The 22,694-nt window shown below is 39.2% G+C and overlaps 1 protein-coding gene and 1 long non-coding RNA gene across 2 annotated transcripts; one reads left to right on the top strand and one right to left on the bottom strand.

Annotated features, from left to right (window-relative positions):
* Window positions 1-1,212: 1,212 nt before the first annotated feature.
* LOC108360866 (uncharacterized) lies at window positions 1,213-19,376 on the top strand. The gene is made up of 3 exons (XR_001847198.1): window positions 1,213-1,225; window positions 11,844-11,852; window positions 19,272-19,376. It is a non-coding gene; the product is annotated as an uncharacterized LOC108360866 (long non-coding RNA).
* On the bottom strand, window positions 15,900-17,828 carry LOC108360863 (glycine-rich cell wall structural protein 1.8-like). Its single transcript, XM_017613313.1, has 3 exons — window positions 17,725-17,828; window positions 17,525-17,637; window positions 15,900-17,407 (listed from the first exon to the last, which is right to left on the bottom strand). Exons 1-3 carry the CDS (start codon window positions 17,740-17,742, stop codon window positions 16,180-16,182), a joined length of 1,359 nt encoding a protein of 452 aa, XP_017468802.1. The 5' UTR covers window positions 17,743-17,828; the 3' UTR covers window positions 15,900-16,179.
* Window positions 19,377-22,694: the final 3,318 nt, after the last annotated feature.

The raw sequence follows: 22,694 nt of genomic DNA, 5'->3' as shown, positions 1-22,694 counted from the left end.
CTCTTACTTTGTTTTTATGGTTTTGTTGATTATATGGCTATGTATATAAATATTTTTGTATAAATTAAAAAGTGTTGTCTGAACACTACTTCATTGAAATGGATCACCAAATAATTCAATATTTGTTGAAAAATCATCTAACTTTGGGAAATTAACAATTTCAGCATTTAATACTAAGTAACCTTAAATTGGTTGAAAAAAACATCTGTATATAAATGCATCAAATATTTTTACATTTTTGATTATACAAAATGTACCGTAAGAAACAATTTGTGTCTTGGAAGTATGAAAAAGTATCTGTGAAGTGCAGAACGAAAGCATATTGAAACGAAACATACTGACTTTGAAGTGCTCGAAGCCGAATGCCTTTTAAAGTAGTTGAAATCAAATGCAGAGTCGGATAATTGAATGCTTCCTAGAACATCGCCATGTTAAAGTCAACAGTTCGTTCCAAGCAGGAAAATCAGATCTTCAATTTGTTGTAGTGGGTAAAAAACTGGTTGAACATCAATATTCAAACTAGTTTCTTTCCGTACTGGGTATGTATACCAAGCACACAGACCTTGCGAATATCGTTGGACCACGTAGTCTATTTGTGGCATATTAAAGTACAGTGAAACCCGCTTAAGTACCCCCCCGCTTAAGTACCTAACCCGCTTAAGTAACCAACATTTTTGGACACCGTGAATTTTTTAATATAATCAGAAGAAAATCCCTATCTTAAGTACCTCCCCGCTTATTTACCCAACCCGCCTAAGTACCTCAATTTTTCGTGCCCCATTTACAATTTACTTATAATTTTCCCCTTTTAAGTGCTCTTTTAAAATTCCTTAAAATATTTACGTATTTTCAAATTCAGTAGCAGCGCTAAACACCTTCGGTAAAAAAAATATTACACTAAAATTTAATGGGCTATAAAACTGTATACACAAAAACACTTCTCAGGAAAAAAGTTTGAAATAATGATGAATTTTTTTTTAAGTGTTCTACAAAATCTTAAGCTTAGGTTTATATGGTATTTGTTAGGGAATGAACTGCATTTTGATTGATTGAAAAACCTTAAAAATTAATAAATGAACATAAGTGGCAAACAATAACTTTGACTTTTTAAGCAATTTAATTCTTGTAAAAATGATATACCATTGCACTAAATATTTGTTTAATAAAGTTTGGTATTGAAAATGGGCAAAATCGTACAATAACCACGCCTACCTCCCATATAACGGTAATTTTCAGAAATACGCTCAAAAACATGAAATTGAGTTGTGCCGTTATTGAAGAGGACCATCGATATAATGACGCTTTTTTCTTCCATTAGCCCTTTTTGTGCTTTTATGAAAATTTCCAACGGAACACTGCAGACCTTGAGGTTTTGTTGAGGTCCACCAACTTTCTAGCTGGTATAACTTTGGTCGTTGTCTATATGTATGTAAGTATAAGGGTCTGTACAATCCCTAGAATAATATGGGATAATCGAGAAAGGTTCTGTCGTAACTTTCTTCAAGTGTGTGAATTGACTTATAATATAATAATAGATTGGCGCTTACACATATGTTAGTGTTTGGCCGAGCTTCTCCTCCAAATTGTGGCGTGCGCCTTGATGTTGTCACACAAAGCGGAGGGACCTACAGTTTTACGCCGACTCCGAACGGCGATTGTATTTTAATGAGAAGCTGTTTTTCATGGCAGAAATACACTCGGAGGTTTGCCATTGCCTGCCGAGGGACGACCGCTGTTAAGAAAAAACCTTTTTCTATATTTTTATGGGATGTTGCTTTGACCAGGGCTTGAACCCAGGTGCTGATGAGTGAAAGCGCGCACTGCTTACCACTACACCACAGTGTGAATTGACTTAGCACAGACAAATACTAAATGAAAATATATCTATATATATAAAAATGGTGTGAAAAATGTATAGTAATTCATCAATTGAGAACGGTTGGGCCGATTTGGCAAATTTTTTTTTTCAGTTGTTCGTAATTGCCAGGAGAAGGTTTTTAAGAAAGAAAATTTTGGGAAAACCCTCCGGTGGACCAGGGACCGATCTATTCGAAAAATCGTATTTATGGTCCGATTTGCTTAAAATTTGGTACGTAGGTAGCTTTTTGCCTATGTAAGCATATAGGATCCTTTTTTCCGGGAAGTGGACCAGGGACTGATCTATATGGAAAAATCGTATTTATGGTCCGATTTGCTTAAAATTTGGTACCTGGGTAGCTTTTTGCCTAGATTAGCACATAGGATGCTTTTTTCCGGGAAGTGGAGCAGGGACCGATCTATTCGAAAAAATCGTAGTTATGGTCCGATTTGCTTAAAATTTGGTACGTAGTTAGCTTTTTGCCTAGATTAGCATATACGATTATTTTTTTCCGGATATATTAAGGGAGCGTGGCATCACCCATGCATATCGAATTTTTTTTACCGTATATCTCTGAAAGTATTTGTGGTAATGTCCTGGAAATTGGTATAGAGATTTTGGGGCTACTGGAAAAGGGAAGTGGTGCTTTCCAAACTTATTGAAACTTTTACCTATCTGTAAATATATACACCCAGAGTACAGTGTTTTTTTTTCTTTTTCGTAATATTTTTTTTTGTACCAAATTTTGAATATGCAGTTTTGTAGTTCACTCAATTTCAGTATCATAAAGTGCAAGTTTTTAATGGCTATAAGATACTGTTGATTTTTGAGAATTTTTTTCGCTGATGATGTTGCGCATTTTCTCCGTATAACGAATGCGTGAGAGTTTTTTTGTATGGGAAAAAATGCCGAAGAGTGTCAGTAAGTAAAAGACTTATTCTGGCGGCTTAACTCCTAAACGACCGAAACGATTTTAATGATAATTTTTAGTGGTTCTGGAACCGAATTATTGCTAAAAATCGTCGATTCGGAGGCGCAGGGATCAAAGTTAAATTACTCCCGTTAAATCAACCATCAGAACCATTGCGGTCCTTGCTTTACGGTGACTAAACAGAATGTGGACCAATGATACTCACCAGTTTGTAAATTGCCACCAACTATACTATACAGATTCAAGGACGATTCACTATCGAGCCGCAAGGACTTCTTCTCCGTATAACGCTTTCGTCAGGTTATTTAAGACGGCAATGGGGATATGCCTTCTGTTGACCACAAAACCAAACAAACTTGAGTTGCTGGCGAAAACGTTGGACAAAATATTTCAATAAAAAAATTTATTTTGGGCGGGACGAAGTTCGCCGGGTCTGCTAGTTTAATAATAAAAAGCTTTAAATTTTTGTTTTCCATTTGTTTTATTTTCAAAATGTCCAGCGAATCGTATCAACGGCCACCGCCACCTCCTCCGCCAAGAGGACCACCGCCTCCACCACCAATGGGGCCACCACCACCACCACCTCCAATAGGACCACCACCGCCTCCTCCTATTGGACCACCACCTCCGCCTCCTATTGGGCCGCCACCACCGCCACCAAACTGCGCTTGACTGGATGCAAACAAGCAAACCAAGAGCGACAAGATCACAAGAAACTTCATGCTGTTCGTTCTGTTATTATGTAAAAAATCAGAATGCACGTCTATTTATACGAAAGGTAGATGCAGCCTCTTAATCGTGCACTTTAATCTTGTCGCTCGTTTCAGTAGAAACGTTTTGCCTCGAGCGAATATATTGCAACTAGAGAAAAACAAAAGAAAATTGAAACAAAACAGTAAAAAGTGAAGCAAATACTAGACATCGATTAAGTATGAATATATGTGCTTTTGTACATTAGAGTGGTCCACCTAAAGAAACTGAATTTTTCCAGGTGAAGCATAATAGCTCTACGTTTTTCACTTTACATGATTTGAAATGCACGGCATTGGTCCACTCCTAGACATTCCAATATACATAGATATAAATTTAAAATGCTCTGCAGCTAAAAGCGCTCTAAGGCTTAGAGCATTTAGCAGGCTATACACATTTTAGACGAAATTGAAGCGAAGCAGAGTGGCCTCGGCTATCAAGGAGATCAGCTTTGAACATAACCTTGATGTCCCGGGAATGTGAAATTCCTTTCAAACTTTCAGAAGAATGCAATGTTTTACAAGCTCAGGTCGACAACGACTAGATCGATATGGTTTGAGGAATGTCGTAAACTTCTTAAATCTATTATGCAGTACATCGACAATCTTTGCTGGGTCCTAGAACAATATTTGGGGAACGGGCCCAGGCATACAACCCTATCTGAGTTGCCTGCGCGCACAATTTGAAGAGAAGTCCATAGTAGGTAACAACAGCTGGTATTCTACGTATTAAAGTTATCGCGATATTTTTGTACGAGCAGGACACTGGCCTATTCGCCACATGCCTGTGTGTTTCGGAACGACGTCTGTATAGTAATTTCTGTAAAAGTTGTAAGGACGAGGAAGATGTAGAAACTATCGTTGCGAGTGTTTCGTACTATGCAGAAAGCGTTTGCAATTTCTGGGGAACCATTTGTGAGAGGATCGTAACAGCTTGGATTAGTCAAAAGATCAGGATGATCTGTAGACATCTAGGGATAAGTTTTTGGAAAAAAATTTCATCCCTGCTAATACGTATGTATGTATGTAAAAAATATTTCAAATGCGAGATATACATATCTACATATGTGGCAGAGTGTTTTAATCCTATTACATGAGACTTCGGAACCGAGACTTCAAGTTGACACGTGTAATCGGCGTCCTTGAGTAATAAAACTGTATATATGTATGTACATATATATATGCGTATGATATGATAATTTGGACTAAAAGGAAAAATATGCAGGGTATATGTACATACCGCTAATGTGTACATATGTATGTATATAGCGTTGTTATGTATGTATGTATGTACCTAAGTTAGCAGTCAAACTGGATAACACCACTTAAGAAGCGCAATAGAGGTAGGTAATTCGTTTTAATGCAGTAAGCATAAATTTCACAGCGAAACATTTGTTTTCATTGGGAACGTTGAAGCTATGTACAAACATGATAAAAACATAACAAGGTAAAACTATTGAAAGGCAGTTTGACGTTTGCCAGCAACTAAATTTAAAAATTCAAAACCCAAACTCACACACACATTCCCATTTTCAATCTCAAACAACAGCAATTGTGAACAATTTAATTTTTTTATTGTTAATTTTATATGACTTTAAAATGCTGGCAAACGCCAGAAAAAAAATCATGTCCGACGAATTGAGAGAACGAATTAACTTTGTAATGTTTTTGTCATGGCTGCAAACACTTCCTACTGTCACATACAAACATACATACTTTTATACATATGTATGTATATTATTACGAATGTGAATCTCATTAATACCTTCCGATATTTAGCTGTTTCATTTTCAGGGTCGCATAAATGAGAAGATGATTGGCCGTTTCCATAGAAACGTGTTTTTCAGGTGTTCTGTTCTATGGCGAGGACCCATCAAAAAGGAGTTTGGTAAGCGCAGCCTTGTCAGTTAGGCCCAGAGCCCTCACGCAAGGTGTGAGAACTTCTTCTTTTTGGCACTGCAACCGTTTATCGGGCAGAGAAAAACTTCTCTCCTTTGCGGAATTGCGCCAGCTCTTCATTCCAAGTGGGAACAGATCCTTCTGCACTTGGCCCTTCCCTTGTATTCGTGGGCGCCCTTGCGAAGGATCTTTTCACCGGAACGTCGTCATTCATGCGTACAACATGCCCAAGCCAGCGCAATCGTTGTATTTTTATGCGCTTAACTATATCCATGTCGTTAAAAGTCTCATACAGTTCGTCATTCCATCGTCTTCGGTACTCATCGCCCACGTATCTGCACCATACGGGCAGTGATCGGACTTCTACCACATTGTGGTAGATCTGCCACTTTTTTGAGCATCTACCACATCTACTACACAAGGTCTGAAATCTACCACATATTCGCGTTTTAGTAGTAGTAGTTTTATTTTTGCTCGATATAATTTTCTTAATTTTAACAGCAAAAATTGTCCAACACTAAACACTAACAACAGGCAGAATGGGAGAATAAAATAAACATCAAAATAGTAAATTTTCTCAATATTCAATTTTTCGACAGGAAACATGGTTTTATTGTGTTAAATTGCAAAATATATGATTTATAAAAAGGAATTAATAGCGAAAATGTGAAAAAACGGCGATTTTTGTGAAAGTATTAGAAAATTTCTGTGCATCTAAAGTTTCTAAAGCGTTGTTTACGTTGACTTGAGAATTGAGTAGCGGTTTCTGGAACGTGCCACATTTGTGCGCTACATCGTGATATGATAAAAAGAAAAGCGGGCAGCACTCCGCAAGGTTACAGAAATCTTTACAAATATGTTCGAAAAATATCTTGATATGGAAGGAACCGCTTTACACTGTCAAGGAAAAAAATTGCCAAAACTCAACGGAATTTTTAGCAACTTCCATCTTGCACTTTATTATACTAAAATAAAATTTTCTTGGATTCGAATTAAAATGTTTGCAATTTAGGTGAAACCGTGCAGAATATTTTTAATTTTTGTACAAAGTTTGATCCAAAACCTGAGATCTACCACATTTTTTTTTAAATCGACCACGTTTTTTCCAGATTCTACCACACAAATTTTTTTCAAGTCCGATCACTGCATACGGGCATTATGAGAGATTTGTAGAGTGTGATTTTTGTTGGTCGAGAGAGGGTCCTGCGTTTAAATTGTCCACCGAGCCCAAAGTAGCATCTGTTAGCAAGAGTTATTCTTCACTTTATCTGTAGACTGATATTATTGGTTGTGTTTATGCTGTATCCTAAGTAAACAAAGTCATTCACTACTTCAAAGTTATGACTACCAACAGTGACGTGTGTCCTAATATGCGAAGACTTTTTAAGTTTTGCCAGGAGGTTCTTTGCCTTGTCCTCGTTGACTGCTAAACCAACCTCGTTACTTACTTTTTCTAAGCTGCAAAATGCTGCACTGATATCTCTGAGTTTCATGCCAACGATATCAGTATCATCTGCATACGCCAGCAGTATCGTGGTTTTGCTGTTTATGGTGCTGGATTCAGGATTCAGGCTGGCAGCTCTTCACGCTTTCCAGCATCAGATTGAGAAAAATCGCTCCTTCCCAATTTTGACGGTGCTGAAAGTTGTGCTCAACGTCACACTACAAAGCCATACTAGTTTTGCGGGGATCCCAAATTTAGACATGTCATCGTACAGGCAGCTTCTTTTCGTGCTATCAAAGGCAGCTCTAGAATCGACAAAAAGATGGCGTGTGCAAATTGTATATCGAAGGTTCTTCCCAAAATTAGACTTGCCAGGTCTAAAGCCACACTGTTGGCTCAGTTGGTTCGTGAATACGGTTGCTGTCTTGCATGCAATATTTACTATAACATATGTATGTAAATACCTAAATACTTTTGTACTCCCCTGCAGAGGAAATACTAGTACAGAGCTAGTGAGTTCACCAGTTTTCGGGAGTCGAATACCGGTACCTTGCAAATCTATCAGCCATGCTTTCTACTGTCGCATTTAACAGGGAGTTGTCCTAGGAGGTGAGAATTGACTCCCGCTGCGTAACTTTTCACTATTACTTATAGTAGTAACATGTAACCTGTAACCGAACCACTTTTTTTCGTTGTGCACTTCATAGATACTTTTTCATAATTAAAAAAAAACTAAAATAAAGATTTTAAATTATATGTTCTGCATAGTGAGATTTGAACTTGAACACTTTCGGCCGCAACTAATTGCAGCCAGCATCTTTGCGCACTCAGCTACAGGCACAACTTGTAAGTGCGCTTTCAAATGTTCGCTTTGAATCAAGCCAGGCGACGATTTGTTCAAATTTAAATTTGTCTTTGCTATTTATTTTCCTGTGATCGAAGGCACAAAAGCTGAAGCGTGACGTTGTTTGAAATTTTATTATTGGGCTGAACTGATTCTTGATAATTTTGACAAAAATTGTCATTTAAACGCGTTATATCTCAGTCGTTTGTGTATCGATCGATTTGAAATTTTCACACAATAAACTAGTTACAAACTATTCCAAAGAATTTAAGTTTACTCACTACAAATAAAACTACAGGTTTATACCTTTTTTATGAGAATTAAGAGGGTGTTTGTTTTCAAATGCAAAAGTTGTGTTATAAAGTTTGAAATAAATTTTTTGTTTTAAAACAGTATTGTAGATGACTATGTAGGGAAGTTTTTGCGAAAGTTTCAGAATTAAACATCAAGTAGTTGCAAAATTATAACAATATTATTATGACTCACACGGTTAGCAGATTAGCGCGCTGCGCTCTAAAAGGCTTTATAACTCGGAAAAGTAAAAAAAAAGTCCTTTTTGTTAGTGATTTATATGTAAAAAAGACTTGATATTTCGATTGAGATAACTAAAAACAATATTAAAAATGACCATAATTCGGAAAAATTACAAATAAATTTTCGTTCAGAATTTTCACCATGAAAAAGGGAAAATTTTGGAAAACGCATAGCGCCATCGCATAGCCCGTACAAAAATCTATAGAAATCATAGTTTTCGAATTGTTTTACCTATTTTCTGTCTGCTTCGCAGCTAGTCGAAAAGTAGCTTGTTTTGCACCACTCAGGGCGCTGGGACATTTGACGTGAATTGCCCCCAAAATAATTTAAGAAATAGTAGTTATGTAAAAAGGGGTATCTACATATCGTCGCCTGGGTAAAAGATTGTCGTAAGCATCATACGTACGTGCGTAACATACGACAATCTTTTACGCAGGCGACGATATGTATTGCTTTATTTTGGTACGTTTAAGTCCGATATTTGCGTGGTGGTCACGGGAGGGAAACAGAACATGGATAAGTATTCAAAATTTATTATTTGTATTTAAATGATAAATAACAAATTCCTTTATGTAATAAGGGAGCACTATTATATTAAAACGGCCAATAACCCGCTGCAGGGACTCGATGAACATCCCTTATAATTACGGTGACCATCCGTTCTGTTTTTTGCAGAACCGTACTGTTTTTCAAAGGTAGGTCCTGCGTAGTTTTCCAAACCTGAAAAACCTGAAAATGTATGTATTTTATCCGTTATTTTAAAATTATCGGACAATGGATGGATTTTTTCAAAAAAGTGTTTCTTGGTACTTTTCGTAGCGTATCTCATGAAAAAATCTCCCAATCAACGTAAGCGACTTACATCTCGAAGGGTATTGATGTGCCTCTTACCAAAATATATAACTTGTGGCGACTTCAATGAAAATTATTAGTGCTACAGGCGACCATTTGCATTTTGTCGTCAAAGTCGAAAAAAGTGAGATTTTCAATCAAATACACAGTTTTATTTGATTATTTTTTTCATTAGTTTAAAAATTCGATAAAGAAGATATATCATTACAGTAAATTTTGAGCCGAAGATAATGAAAATCGGATTAGAAATGTAAATGCAATGAAGTGCAATCTGCACAAATTATATATCTTTGTAAAGGGCACATAAATACCTTTGTAACTCGTCGTTTACGTCGATTCATGACGTCGATTTTTGACAAATAAATGCGAAAAGTACAAAAAAACAAAAAAAAGGGTATTGTTTTCGTTTTGAACGAGTCAAAATTTGCCCTAAAAATAATCTTTTAAAGATTTTCAATTTTCGTGTAAGCTATTGTAATTATAATATGTTTTACTATACTTTTATAAATATTCATGTAAAAAAAGATTAATATCGATGAAGAAAACGTGATTCGTTTTTAAAGTTTAAAATGTATTAAGAATTTAGAATCATAAATACTCTTTTGATATTTTTATACTACGTAAATATATGTAGGCATATTTTTGAAAAATTGTCCTTCATTTTGAATCCATATTTATGGTCACCGTACTTATAATACATACATATATACATACGTGTAAACCGGGCGTGGCTTAAACAACCCTTAACGTGTGCTTAACATTTACAGTGAAGCAAATAGGAGATGGCGGAAAGCGGAAAATTAATCGTCATGTTTTAAATAAAAATTCTGCGAAATGCGCTTAAGCAGCCGATGAAATGCACGAAATTTTTGGGAATCAACTGGGATTCGGGGAATTTGCGATGACAACACTGGTAAAAACGGCCAGCTTTCGTCTTTTGTAGAAGTAAGCAAACAAAGCAGAACTAATTAATAAAGAAATTGTAAAAAATCGGCGATTTTTGTGAAAGTATTAGCACATTACAGTGCATCTAAAGTTTCTAAGGCGTTGTTTACTTTTACTTGAGAATTGTCAAAATCGGTAAAACCCAAGTTAAAAGTTTTTTCCAGAGATTCTAATTAAAAATTTTGCAGTTTTGGGTGAAACCTTTTTTTAATTTTTGTAAAAAGTTTGATCCAAACCTGAGATCTACCACATTTTTTCTAAATCTACCACATATTTTTCCAGAATTTTTATTAATTCCGATCACTGTGGTACGTACCTATGTATGTAGTGTAAGATGTACTGTATATGCTTGGTACGTATATGCCACTTTTACCACTTGCATGTCAATATTTTCTTATATTTTCCATAAAGTGAATGAAAAAAACCAGGCTCGATCGCAGTTTTGCTCTGTGGATGTGTAGTTAATAAAATCTTTCTTCTTCTTCTTTTTTGGCGCTGTAACCGCCTAAACGATTTTGGCCGAGTTCAGCATAGCACGCCAGTCGTTTCTCCTCTGTGCCAACTGACGCCAATCGGAAACGCCAAGTGAAACCAAGTCCTTCTCCACCTGATCTTTCCATCGCAGTGGTGGCCTCCCTCTTCCTCTGCTACCACCAGCGGATTCCGAGTTGAATACTTTCAGAGCTGGAACGACGGTGTTCTTTCGAACGACATGGCCAAGCACTCCAAGAGCCGCTTCATCGGATGTTGTCATTGTCCATGCTTCTGCGCCATATACCAGCACGGGCATNAAGAGCCGCCTCATCGGATGTTGTCATTGTCCATGCTTCTGCGCCATATACCAGCACGGGCATGATGAGTGACTTATAGAGCGTGGTTTTCGTACGTCGAGAGAGGACTTTACTCCTGAATTCCCTACTCAGTCCAAAGTAGCACTTGTTGGCAAGAGTGATTCTGCGTTGGATTTCAATGCTGACATTATTATCGGTATTAATGCTGGTTCCCCAAGTAAACGAAATTCTCTTTCTCGAAATTGTAACTGTCAACAGTGACATGGGTGCCAAGGCGCGAATGTGCTGACTGTTTGTTTGATGACAGGATATACTTCGTTTTGTCCTCGTTTACCACCAAACCCATTCGCTTTGCACTTGACAATTTTACGGATCTAATAGGAAAACATGCCCAGCAAGCAAAAATCACAAAACCGATCCGGAAAAGGACAAAAAAGTTAGAATTTTTGTCCGTTTACTGATTCCATTTTCGGTTACTTTGACGATCCGTTTTCCCACTAAAGTGTGCGGCAGAAACGCATGTAAAAACAACAGTATATGAAATGGATACGTTTTCGGCTGTTTTTTTCTGAAATTTGTCTGATTGAATTCTTCGTTCAATACGCTTTCCTTCAGCACTTTACATATACTTTTTCATGGTTCAAAAGAAATAAAATAAAATTAGGAAGCGCCTTACGGAATTCGGCACCTTCTGGAAGCAAACAAATAGCGGCAAACTCCTCTGCACGCTCAGCCACTGCCGACTACGCATGCATGCTTTCAAATGTTTAGCTTGAGCGAATAAAATACAATTATTGCTTTCAAATGACATCATCTTTTTCGAACGTTTCGGACGTTTTCCGGTTACGAAAATTGATGATAACTGTTGCAGTTTTTCTATTCCTTTTCGAATACGCAAAATTTAACAAAACTACACTGTCGGCAAAATTTACATTTCTTTGCTGGCTGGGTGGTTGCCTTTAACTCAGGTACGTACAAAAATAATAAATTGGTTAGCACAAACATGTGCACAACATTGCTTGCAGTTTTTCTTTATGCTTCGTCTTCATATTCTTCGTTTACTTTTCACAGAAAATAACATGGCGCCGAAATTACAAACGTCAGCCAGAAAATTACTTTTTTCTTTTGCTTCATCTTGCCAGATCTTGTGTAGTTGGATCATGGTACGGTGGCTTTGGATGATTGTTTAGTTAATATACAGGGTGTTTCTTTTACTTTTCATTCGAGTTTGTGTATAGCAAGTGCAAAAATAACGTTTTGCTGCATATTTTTAGGCGATTAAATGAAAACAGAGTGACTTGTCGAGTGGAAAGAAGGTACGTACTATGTATGTATGCAGTATGACTAATGTGACCAACCGTACTTCTTTCGGAAGTACAGGACTTTTTGAGCCGTTGTAGTTCGTACTTCGAACAGTCAAATGTACTTCTTTGCAATGTTTTGTACCAACCCAAGGCACATTGAACAGGTAGTATCAGTAGAGCAGCTGATTTTATTATATTTTTATTTTTTTCAAATTATTTGGTCTCTAAAATACCAAATATTTTTAATTTTTTCTCGCAAAAAAATATAAATTGTCAAAATCTTTTTACATGTGAAACCCTTTCCCATACAAAACAAGGAATTGAAAAGCAACGTTTGGAACGTTCACCTAAAGAGCGAAATACACCACACAAGCGGCTTGTCAAACATTCTTCAAACCTACTTTTCCCAATTCGCCATACACCATGCAAACATGACTCGTTCAAGCAAAGAATTTTAGTTTTCTTCCAGTTCGCAATGCTAAATATTATGGTTTTCTTTCATTTTCCTCTCTTACGTCCTTACTCGGTGAAAATTTCGTTGCGAATGAGGCGATTTTGCTATACACAACGCAAGCGGTTTGATCAAACATCAACATGGCGGCCAGAAAATCAAAAAATTTTGATTTTTGCTCAAATTTCCCTCAAGCGGTTTGTCAAACCTTCAAACACCCCCATACACAGCACAAATGGCTTGAAGCAAAGGGAAATTTCGCTTGGTTTGTCAAGCCGCTTGTGTTGTGTATTTCGCTCTTAAGTCTTCAGCACAAACGCTGAGCATTCGAGAACCAAACAAAATTTACTAAAAATTAAAGTCGAACTTTAGGTAAGACAAGAAAAAATACGAAATACACATCACTGTTGTTTTTGCTCTAATACGTGTCTGATATGCCTTGGTGCTACCTTTTAAGTTGAATTTTCTTTAACTGTTTCGAAAAATTTCAAAAGGTTAGTAATCTCAGTTAAGAAAGGTACTCATAGATCAACACATAAATTACGACTTTCCATTCTTTCACTTCTCTAGCTGACAAATTTCATTACAAATGGCTATACAATCAAAAAAAATTAAAAGGTGTTATAGAGTTTAAAAATTCTGTGGCGAATCTTACTTGCTCCTGTGGATATTCAGATACGACAGTATCGATGCCACAGTAAACATTTTCTGTACAGTACTTCTTTTTTAGCTCTTGTACTTCGTACTTCGAAGTTCAGTCAAATGTACTTCTTTGCGTTATTTTGTACTTCAGTTCCTGCACTTTTAGTCACATGGCCTGGGCGATAAGTTCGCTAAAACCTTAAAGTCGCCGGGGACCGATGGCATCATACCTGCTCAGCTGCAAAGGGTTCTGAAGGTGACATGCAATCGGATGCGCATTTGACACAGCCTGGCAGCACCTTTTCATAAAAAAATTTCGGAAGCGTACAATTACCAATATTTTCTTGTTTCAGTGAGTGTTTTGATAAGTAAAAAAATATGGATAGTTTCGTGAAGCGAACTGAAAAAGGTAAATATCTGATATTGAACGAAGTAAAATAACTGATATTGAATAATAAAATATCTGATATTGAGTGAAAAAAAACTGATATTTAATGAGAAAATATCCTTTATTGAAAAAAGTAACTACATAACTCTAAAAAAAACTAATTATTTAATAACCAACGACTCCTTCTGATTCGTATGAAGTTTTTCCTTCTTTAATCACGCAAAATTTTTAATACAAGTTTTGAAAATTTCTTGAAGAAAATGGCTATAAGTTTTCCCATCCTGTGAAATTTCAAAAAATAGTCCACCGATGGCACCAACAACTGTTTTAATTCTACAGAATTTTCTCTTTTCTGTGATATCCACATTGTTATTCTACATTGCACTGAGTTTTTTAAATAGTTTTTTGAGTTAATCATATCTTTAAAATTTCAAAGTCCTTTTAAGAAAAATCGTGACGTCAGGGAGAAAAACTTAAAACGTAGTTTCACTATTTTCGGCCCGTAGTTTCGCGAATATATTACCTGTTGTGTGTGTAAAATTGATTATCTCACGGTGTTACGGTTGGAGAAAATTGTTATCACAATTTAAATTTAAGTAAGAATACAATATTAATGACTGAACTAACACGTCAATGTCAGGATTGAAGAAAATGTTTTTAATCTTATATTTTTCTTATCTGTTCTTATGGTTTATTCAATTGATTCGGAAAGTTTTAGGTAAACCCATCTGTAATCCTTCCGCGACCCACTGGTTGAGAACCGATGCTCTAGGATTTTCTTTATTCCAGGCTTCCTTATACGCTCACTATTGATTATTCAACTACAAAAATACAAAGATATGAAGGATTATGGATTAAGGAATTGACGGTCGCTGTGGTTTAGTGGTTAGAAGTGCGCACTACTATTCAGCAGGGCCTGGGACCGAGCCCAGTTTCCGACTAACATCCAAAGCAAAAGAAAAGAAAAAGTTTTTCCATAAGCGGTTGCCTCTTGGAAGGTAAAGCCCGAGTGTACCTCTGCCACTGTAGGTCCCGCCCGTTTGTGTGACAGCAACAAGGCGCATGCAACAAATCGGGGAGAAGCTCGGCAAAACACTAACCTATTGTGTTAGCGCCAATCACCACAGCGGACGTATACATACATATGTAGCGAAAATGGTCACTGGTGACATCGTCACTAATGTGGATTTAGTGACATCGTCCCATTTTCTGTGAATCCTAAGCGACATATAGCTGACAATGACACTGGTGACAATGTCATGCAGGTGTACTCCTATCAAACAGACAATGTCTTGCAGCGGTCACTTATAAAAAGTCTTTGGCAGGGCATTGTCGCTTGATCAAAATCATGCAGAGGCCAGCAAAGACCAAATTATCATTTGTATGAAAAAGTCATGAACGACTTCGTCATGAACGACATTGAAGACTTAACATGGCCAGACACAACACCTAAGTGACTATTACATGACATTCGCTATGGGGTAATTAGCGCAGTGTCCCCATCTAAGTACGTCGCGCCCATTCTCCTGTCACTTTTGGTTTTGGCAATTCATCATTTAAGTTTGCACCACTTCCCTATTTTACATTTTATTTATATTTTTATTTCATACACTCTTTATACTTGCATACATATGTATGTATGTATGTATGTACAATGACGTGCGAATTAAACCCAAATAATTTAAGTGCCATCATAACGGTAATTGCGACATTGCATTTTCTTTTGTAAATCGCAAATCCCCAGCCGGGCGGAGTTGGATCGCTTGGCTTGCGCTTTTATGAGCTCCGCCATTGCCTTTTTGGCAAGTTTGTAATTGTATATAATTTTTTTTGTGAAAATTGGCATAATCACTGTGGCAATGTAGATATAATTATGTATTAATTTTGTAATATTTTTTTATGAAAAGTAAAAGTGTAGCAGTGCAATCAAAACAATTCGAGCGGCACTTCAGACACGCTCTACTCCTACAGGCCGATATTCAAAAGACATCGCGTGGCAGCTGAAGCAGATGGCAAGTATTTTTTTAAAACGCAGACTATGTAGGCGTTTACATTAGACAATGACTAAAGCGCGTAACACTTACGCGTCAGTGGCAACTTAGCTGGCTCTAAAAATGTTAGGTCAGTTGCTTTCAGCACTTTATATAGTTGTAAGAAAATGAAATGTACAAATTAATATATAATTTAAATTTATTTTAAACACTTTTCACTTCATAAAAGTACTAATTGTTTTAAAGTAGAACATAACGGATGTATTTACATATGTACTTATGTAACAAAATGATTTGTGCTTTGTTGAACATAATTTAAGATGAGCGTATTGAACGCTTAAGGTGATGTGTGCGGTGAGCAGCTAAACGACGTTAAATGCGTATGCGCGATCGCATCCTCCCTCCGCAGTTTCCCCCAGCATTAGTGGACTAGAATAAATATGCTTAACCTTAGACGTATCTACAACAGCAGTAGAAAACATATTTATGCGCTTGCTTAAATAACTAAACTTTGGGCGGCTGTTTTGTGTGTGAACGCGTTGCCTACACGCGGCGCTCATTTGCGTTTATACCAGCCACTGCTGCCGCCACCACCGCCGCCTGACGCCGCCCAACCACCACTTCCACCCGATTGCCAGCCGCCACCCCCGGAAGCGGGTGCATAGTTATAACCTCCCCCTCCGCCGCTTGAGCCTCCGTGCGCACCGGCTGCTGAGGCGATAACAGCTGTGTCGATATGACCGCCGCCGCTATAACCTCCACCACCGCTGTAGCCACCACTGCTATAGCCTCCGCCGCTATACCCACCATAGCCGCTGGAGCTGCTGCTTGTTGACGCGGCTATCGCTGCAATCTTGGCATCGTCGTGTCCACCGCTACTATAATCTCCCCCGCTGCTATAGCCTCCACCGCTGCTATAACTGCCACCACCATAACCACCGCCGTCGCTGCCGTGTGAGTCGCTTGAAGCGGCTACCGCAGCTATATTGGCAATGGAATGCGCATCACCCCCGCTACTGTAACCGCCACCGCCATAACCGCCACCGCCGCTGCTGCCATGCGCAGATACACCTGCGGCGGCTGCCACTGCAGCTAAATGACTGTCATCATGACCACCGCCGCCGCCACCACCATAACCGCCGCCTCCACTGCCGTGAGAGCCACCAGACGTTGCCGCTACCGCTGCTAATTTAGCCAGATGTGCATCGCCACCCCCGCCTCCACTGCTGTGACCGCCTCCATAACTATAGCCACCGCCGCCATGACCGCTCGCACTATACCCACCGCCAGATTCTTTAATAATGGCATAAGTATCTACGTGAGCATCTCCCCCGCCATGACCACCATGTCCGCCGGAACTGTATCCACCACCATAGCTGCCACCACCGCCGTGTCCACCATGACCGCCTGCGTCTGAGATGATTAGTGTATGGGCTTCACCACCACCACCATGGCCGCCACTATAACCGCCGCCATGACCACCACCATAACCGCCACCGCCGCCGCCGCTACCGTGACCACCAGCATCCAATATGATAGTTTCGTGATGACCCCCACCGCCGCCGCCCCCACCATGTCCATGACCGTGACCGCCACCACCACCGCCGCCATGCCCACCAGCATCTAAAATAATGGTTTCATGATGACCACCGCCACCACCGTGTCCATGTCCGTGACCGCCACCACCACCGCCTCCATGACCTCCTGCATCAACAATAATGGTTTCATGATGGCCACCACCACCGCCGTGACCGTGACCATGGCCGCCGCCACCACCGTGGCCGCTACTGAGGAAGCCATTGCCCAACAGGCCACCAGTCAATGGTCCAATAATGTCGTCGTGCCCGCCGCCACCGCCACCATAGCCATGACCACCACCACCGTACCCACCGCCGCCATGCCCATGATCGTCATGTCCATGTTCCTCGGGCAGGTGGATGCGAATGTGAACATGTTCCTTGCCAAAAGTAGGCTTGCTATGCACTGCACCACCGGCAAGTAGCAGAACGCTTAACTGCAATAAAAAAACATTAAGAAAAAAACAGAAAACCAAGCCATTAGTATCCGCCGAAATTAATCCACAAAAATCACTAATACGCACTATGAACCACTTGGCCATCTCGTCTGCTGGGGAAATCAAATCACTTTTTCTTGTAACTACGCCAGGAGCTGCAGACCGTCTGTGTGTTTCGTTTCCGGTCTGTGAATTCGTTGAATGGTAAACTACAAATGATACGCCAACTGACACAGTGCAGCGTTTTATACACCACATTCGGATATTATGTAAGCGGTACGCCAGTCTGCCAACCAGCTAACAACAAACAACGGCCCGAGCCACCATACATATGCTTAAGCGCTCAGTCACCAAGCGAGGCAGCGATCAAGTCCAGAGCCACAGCCAGCTAGCGCGCGCTCCAGCTTTAACATAAAATATGTTTTAATCAGCAGCGGGACGAGGGGTAGTGGTCAAAAATCGCGCATAAGCACACATCTGAAATATGGCATAATAAAAAACCAACGTCGCTGCCGCACAAAATCTTCCCTAGAGCGCGCGGCCAAGCCAACGCAGCGGCAGTAGCAGACATACATACATATCTCGGCTGGTAGTCAAGCTGATGCTCCATGCATGCTAGTCGCAGTTGCTAGTTGTTTGTTTATGCCAGCTGTTGCTTGCTGTCGGCTGCTGCACAGGCCCAGCGCGTTGCAAGTCTTTCACGTAATCGCTTCGCCGCGCGGTGACCTTTGCGCACGTAGCAGCGCGCATTATTACTCTCTCTGTTTTGGGTATTTACTCCACAACGAGTGCCGCCTGTCTGCTTTTGCACAGGCGCTGCCAAAGAGCGTCGCATTTGCTTTGGCGCTCCAGCACTTCCGCAGCAGCCCACCTGAAAGACACTTTGAACGCGCAAACATTGTCAAAAAATATACAGGAAATGCAAAGGAAACGACTATGTAGGCTGCAGGCTAACCTCAATAGCGGTGAAAAGCACTAGTGTGTATGTGCATTTCCATGTATGTAGGTATATGTTACGTACAAACACGAAACTCATTAGTGCAACACCAACAACAGCTGAAGAGAAAATCAATATTTACTCAACATTGACTCCTCAAGGGCCGGCAATTTTCAAGTAAATTAATCTTTTAAAAATTTTCAAATATATCTTTGTGTGTGTTTTTATTGCGCGCTCCTTGGTCATTCAGCCAACGAACAACGGAAGCGTTTACAAAGGCCATCATAATCGTGCATGTAATCATTAACTGCAACAAAAACAACCATACGCAGCAGAAAGAGACTGAACTCTGAAACGGCATCGTAAAGAGTCTGCATAAGTTTTCCATTAACGCTACTACGAAAGAAGCTTAAAATGCAACAACAACACAATGAAACGGCAACATTTAAAAACAAGTAATCCCCAAAAAATAAAATAGCAAGCCAGCAATAGCAACAAGCATTTCAAAAGCCGATACGCCACATACCAATCACGAATCATCGTCATCGCCATCATCATTATCTACTATCCACTATCTGTTTTACGTGCTTTTTCATTCACACATCCAGCAGCAGCAAGAGCGCTTGTAACGGAGATTTGCACAGTGTTTCGTCTCCATTAAAGATGTGAACAAAAATACAAGATGTATAAAGTAAAGCGAAATCGACTATTTTTATTACCTCCCATTTATTAGCTCGGGATGTAACTATGTAATATTGATGCGCCTAAAAGATGCAGCGATTTCTATTCTCAAGTTACATACCTGGTGACAGTACGAATGGAAATTATAATAGCGAGGTTTCAGTTTTTTAAACTATAATTTTATTGCATAAAATTTAAGACTTAGAATCAACCGATTTATGTAAGTGAATTATGTACCGTCTCGTGGCGACTCACTATCAATAAGTGTGGCTTGGGGTTAAAACACAATTCTTCACCTATTTGCGCAAGCGGTTCTTCAGACCGTCCAATTGTCCACAATTCTGGTCAAAATTACGAGTTCTAGCGTTGGGGAACAGCTTATGGTGAATAGTTGCCTGCCAATCACAAAACACATAGTAAAACCTGCCTGGCTGTCAATCCGAACTTGGTAAGCTATTGCGTCGACTAACAGCGATTTGAGCACGACGTAACCAGTATTCATCATCAGCTCAAGGAATGGGCCAGTTTTGTTCCAATCCAAGAGGCTTCTTTGCATTGGCTCGTATAACATCTATACGTCGAGTGTCTTCTTGTCTGCAGCCTTATTAAAATGGTAACAAACGGTTTTTTGGCTGAAGAATTTTTTCTCGCCAGTTCATCGTCGACTTCGTCTTTACTAACAATGTGATCTAAATGAAAGTTACAATTAAATATGCCCCTTATCACAGATAATTCCACTTTTTCCTCCGTAAGTATAATTACTAGAGATTGTAACCAAACAACCACGATTCTGCAGTGCAGTGTTGCAGCACAAGCACCAAAAGAAGAGAAGAAATATGTATCCCTATTGGCACACTTCATGGCTCCAAGGCCTCGCGTTGACATGGAATTTCGCAGTTTTGAAATTATGTTGTTCCATTTTGGTTTCGTCAGGTTGTAAAAAAATTGTCATGCCAGCACAGAACCAACAAATAACAGTTTGGATGACAGTAAAATTTGGCAAAAGTCAAATTACAAACTTTTACTCTCCCAAGCTCGAAATGAGCAACCCGTCCAGATGTTGTCGAATTTGTAATTCATTTAAATCATCGTCCGAAGCAAGGTGTATTAAACAAGGTGGTGTTAGGGCGACAGCTGAGTTTTTCGCCGTGGAGGCCATTACGTCAAAATGATGTGTTTGTTGTAACTCATACCAATGACAGTATGGACACCAGCGTATAATTTGTTAGTGTAATTTTTTACTTATATACGGCCAACACCACCTTGTTAAATACGCCTTGGTCCGAAGACTACAATTCAAGATTCAAAAAGAAAACGAAAGCAATAACACAAAACAATATGAGATATTATATACCAAATTCTTTATTTCATGTTACCGTTAGAAGTAGAGGTGCAGTTTGTGAACTATTTTGGTCCAACTACGTTGTTATGACCTCTAAAGATTCGATAACACGCGGTGAAGTTGAGATACCCCATTATTGCTTCGTGAGGGTGAGTCCATCTCGTTTGGTATTTTAATTTTTTGATATAAAGACCTTTTGATCATGAACCAAATAGTTCATTGAACCAAATGGTTCATGGGTTCCACGGTATGGTTTTAGTTTTATCTATAAAACACATAAAAGCAAGTTAAGGTTACATCAAAAAATAAAACTTAAAAACGTCTTTTCTAATAACGGACGCCCCTCGACAGGCAATGGGAAACCTCCGAGAGTATTTCTGCCATATAATTTGCAACTTTTTAGTCACTACACCGAACACTGTGCGTCGTCGGCCAGCTTCCGCGGCATCATTTTCGTGGCTTTTTCTTCACTTTCTTATGCGTTGATTTTCGTTTGGCGGCAACTTGTTCGTTAATCTTTAATGTTTTTGGGACTTTTGGCTAACGTTAACATCCACCGCTCAAACATTAAATTATTACTGTTGCTTTTATTGCGGAATTGTGTGTTGCTGCTGACACTAGTTCAATATGTTAATAGTTGTTGTTTCGATAAACCGATATTACCTGTATAAGTCAGTGAGTTTGTTGCTTAACCAGAGTCAAATTTGTAGTAATGAATTTGGCCATAGTAAATTTTTTGTCGCAAACGAATTTGAGAGCGAAATGAAAGTGGGCTCCATATATGGATGCAAAATTCTAAAACAACAAAAATGTAAGATTTATAAGTGCATCCATACTTCCATATCCTGTGCATTGGTTCGAACAAGTAATTCAGTAATCGAAACGCGGCCCACCTGTACTTACGTACTACGTAGGTAGGGCAATAACGGTGTATTTCTCAGCTTAACACTGACTAACTGGCGGAAAGGATAGCACTTATTAAAATGAATCCAAACCCCGCACAAAGTGACAAGTTGCAAATAGTAATCTCGAGTTTAAGAACAATAAAGTTGCTGGAACTAACGAGGTTCCAGCTAACAGCCTTATTTTCAATCTCGAGCGATAGGCCGCACGAAAGATTCGTCAGCAGAGGAATGCTTAAAAAATTTGTTCGGCGGAATCATTTTAGCCGGTTTAAACGTAACTGAGACGATTGAAACCTAATCGATGTAAAGCAAGACGAAGACGACCGATAGAGTACCTAACAAAATTGCAAGCCGGGACGATGTCGTCTGCCGGCGAATGGTTCACGCGGCCTATCGTTCGAGATACATAATAAGGCTGTAAGCTTATTGAAGTAAGACGCCGGGCGCTGAATAGGTGCATGTCCACCGTCAAGGAGCTGATTGGACCTAATTTATGTGGGAACTCCGCTGTGGATCAAATCTTTTAAAATAACCGCGAAAGTGGGATCGATCATCTACTTTTCCTATTCGTCCCTTTGTAGAGTTTAGAGCTGCTTTTGACAAAACGAACAGGATTTGCCTATACACAGGAATATCCGAATTTGTTATCTCCACTAAATATTGAGTAAAATGACGTTGAGCTCCTTCTTGCCCTCGGCATTTAACGAGATTTCAGAGATGCCGTAGAATATAAAAAGAGCTGCATAAGGTAATGTACATATGTTTGTAGGAAACCGAAACGAATGAGCCTGCAAATTAACGAGGCCAGCACATTCGCACAAATTTATACCCAGTCTCCGTTAGCTTGCTCATGTCATTCGAATGGACGCAAAAGTTCCAGACCTGAAAATATTCAACGCGATAACAAAGTGGTTTGCACCCGAGTGAGTTCATAACATCAAAAGGTATTAATAATTTCACATGATTCCCCAGGACTTAACTATCCTTGGCCTATGTGTGTGAGGAGGATTTCGCTCTCCAGTTTCAACCTAAACTAAAAATTTTTACTTCACAAACCGTTTTTGCTTTTCAACACAATTTTCGCATTCGCCCGCGCAAAAGTTCTTATGAGGCGTTTTTGTTGTTATAGGGGCTTACTTAATCCTGCCTAGACCGACTGGCCCCTCTATTGTTTTCGTCAAGCTCAACTAAC

Source organism: Rhagoletis zephyria, unplaced genomic scaffold (assembly GCF_001687245.7).
Source record: "Rhagoletis zephyria isolate East Lansing unplaced genomic scaffold, Rhagoletis_zephyria_1.1 Rzeph_scaffold_00646, whole genome shotgun sequence".
NCBI lineage: Eukaryota > Metazoa > Arthropoda > Insecta > Diptera > Tephritidae > Rhagoletis > Rhagoletis zephyria.
This window is presented reverse-complemented; position numbering and strand designations above follow the sequence as displayed.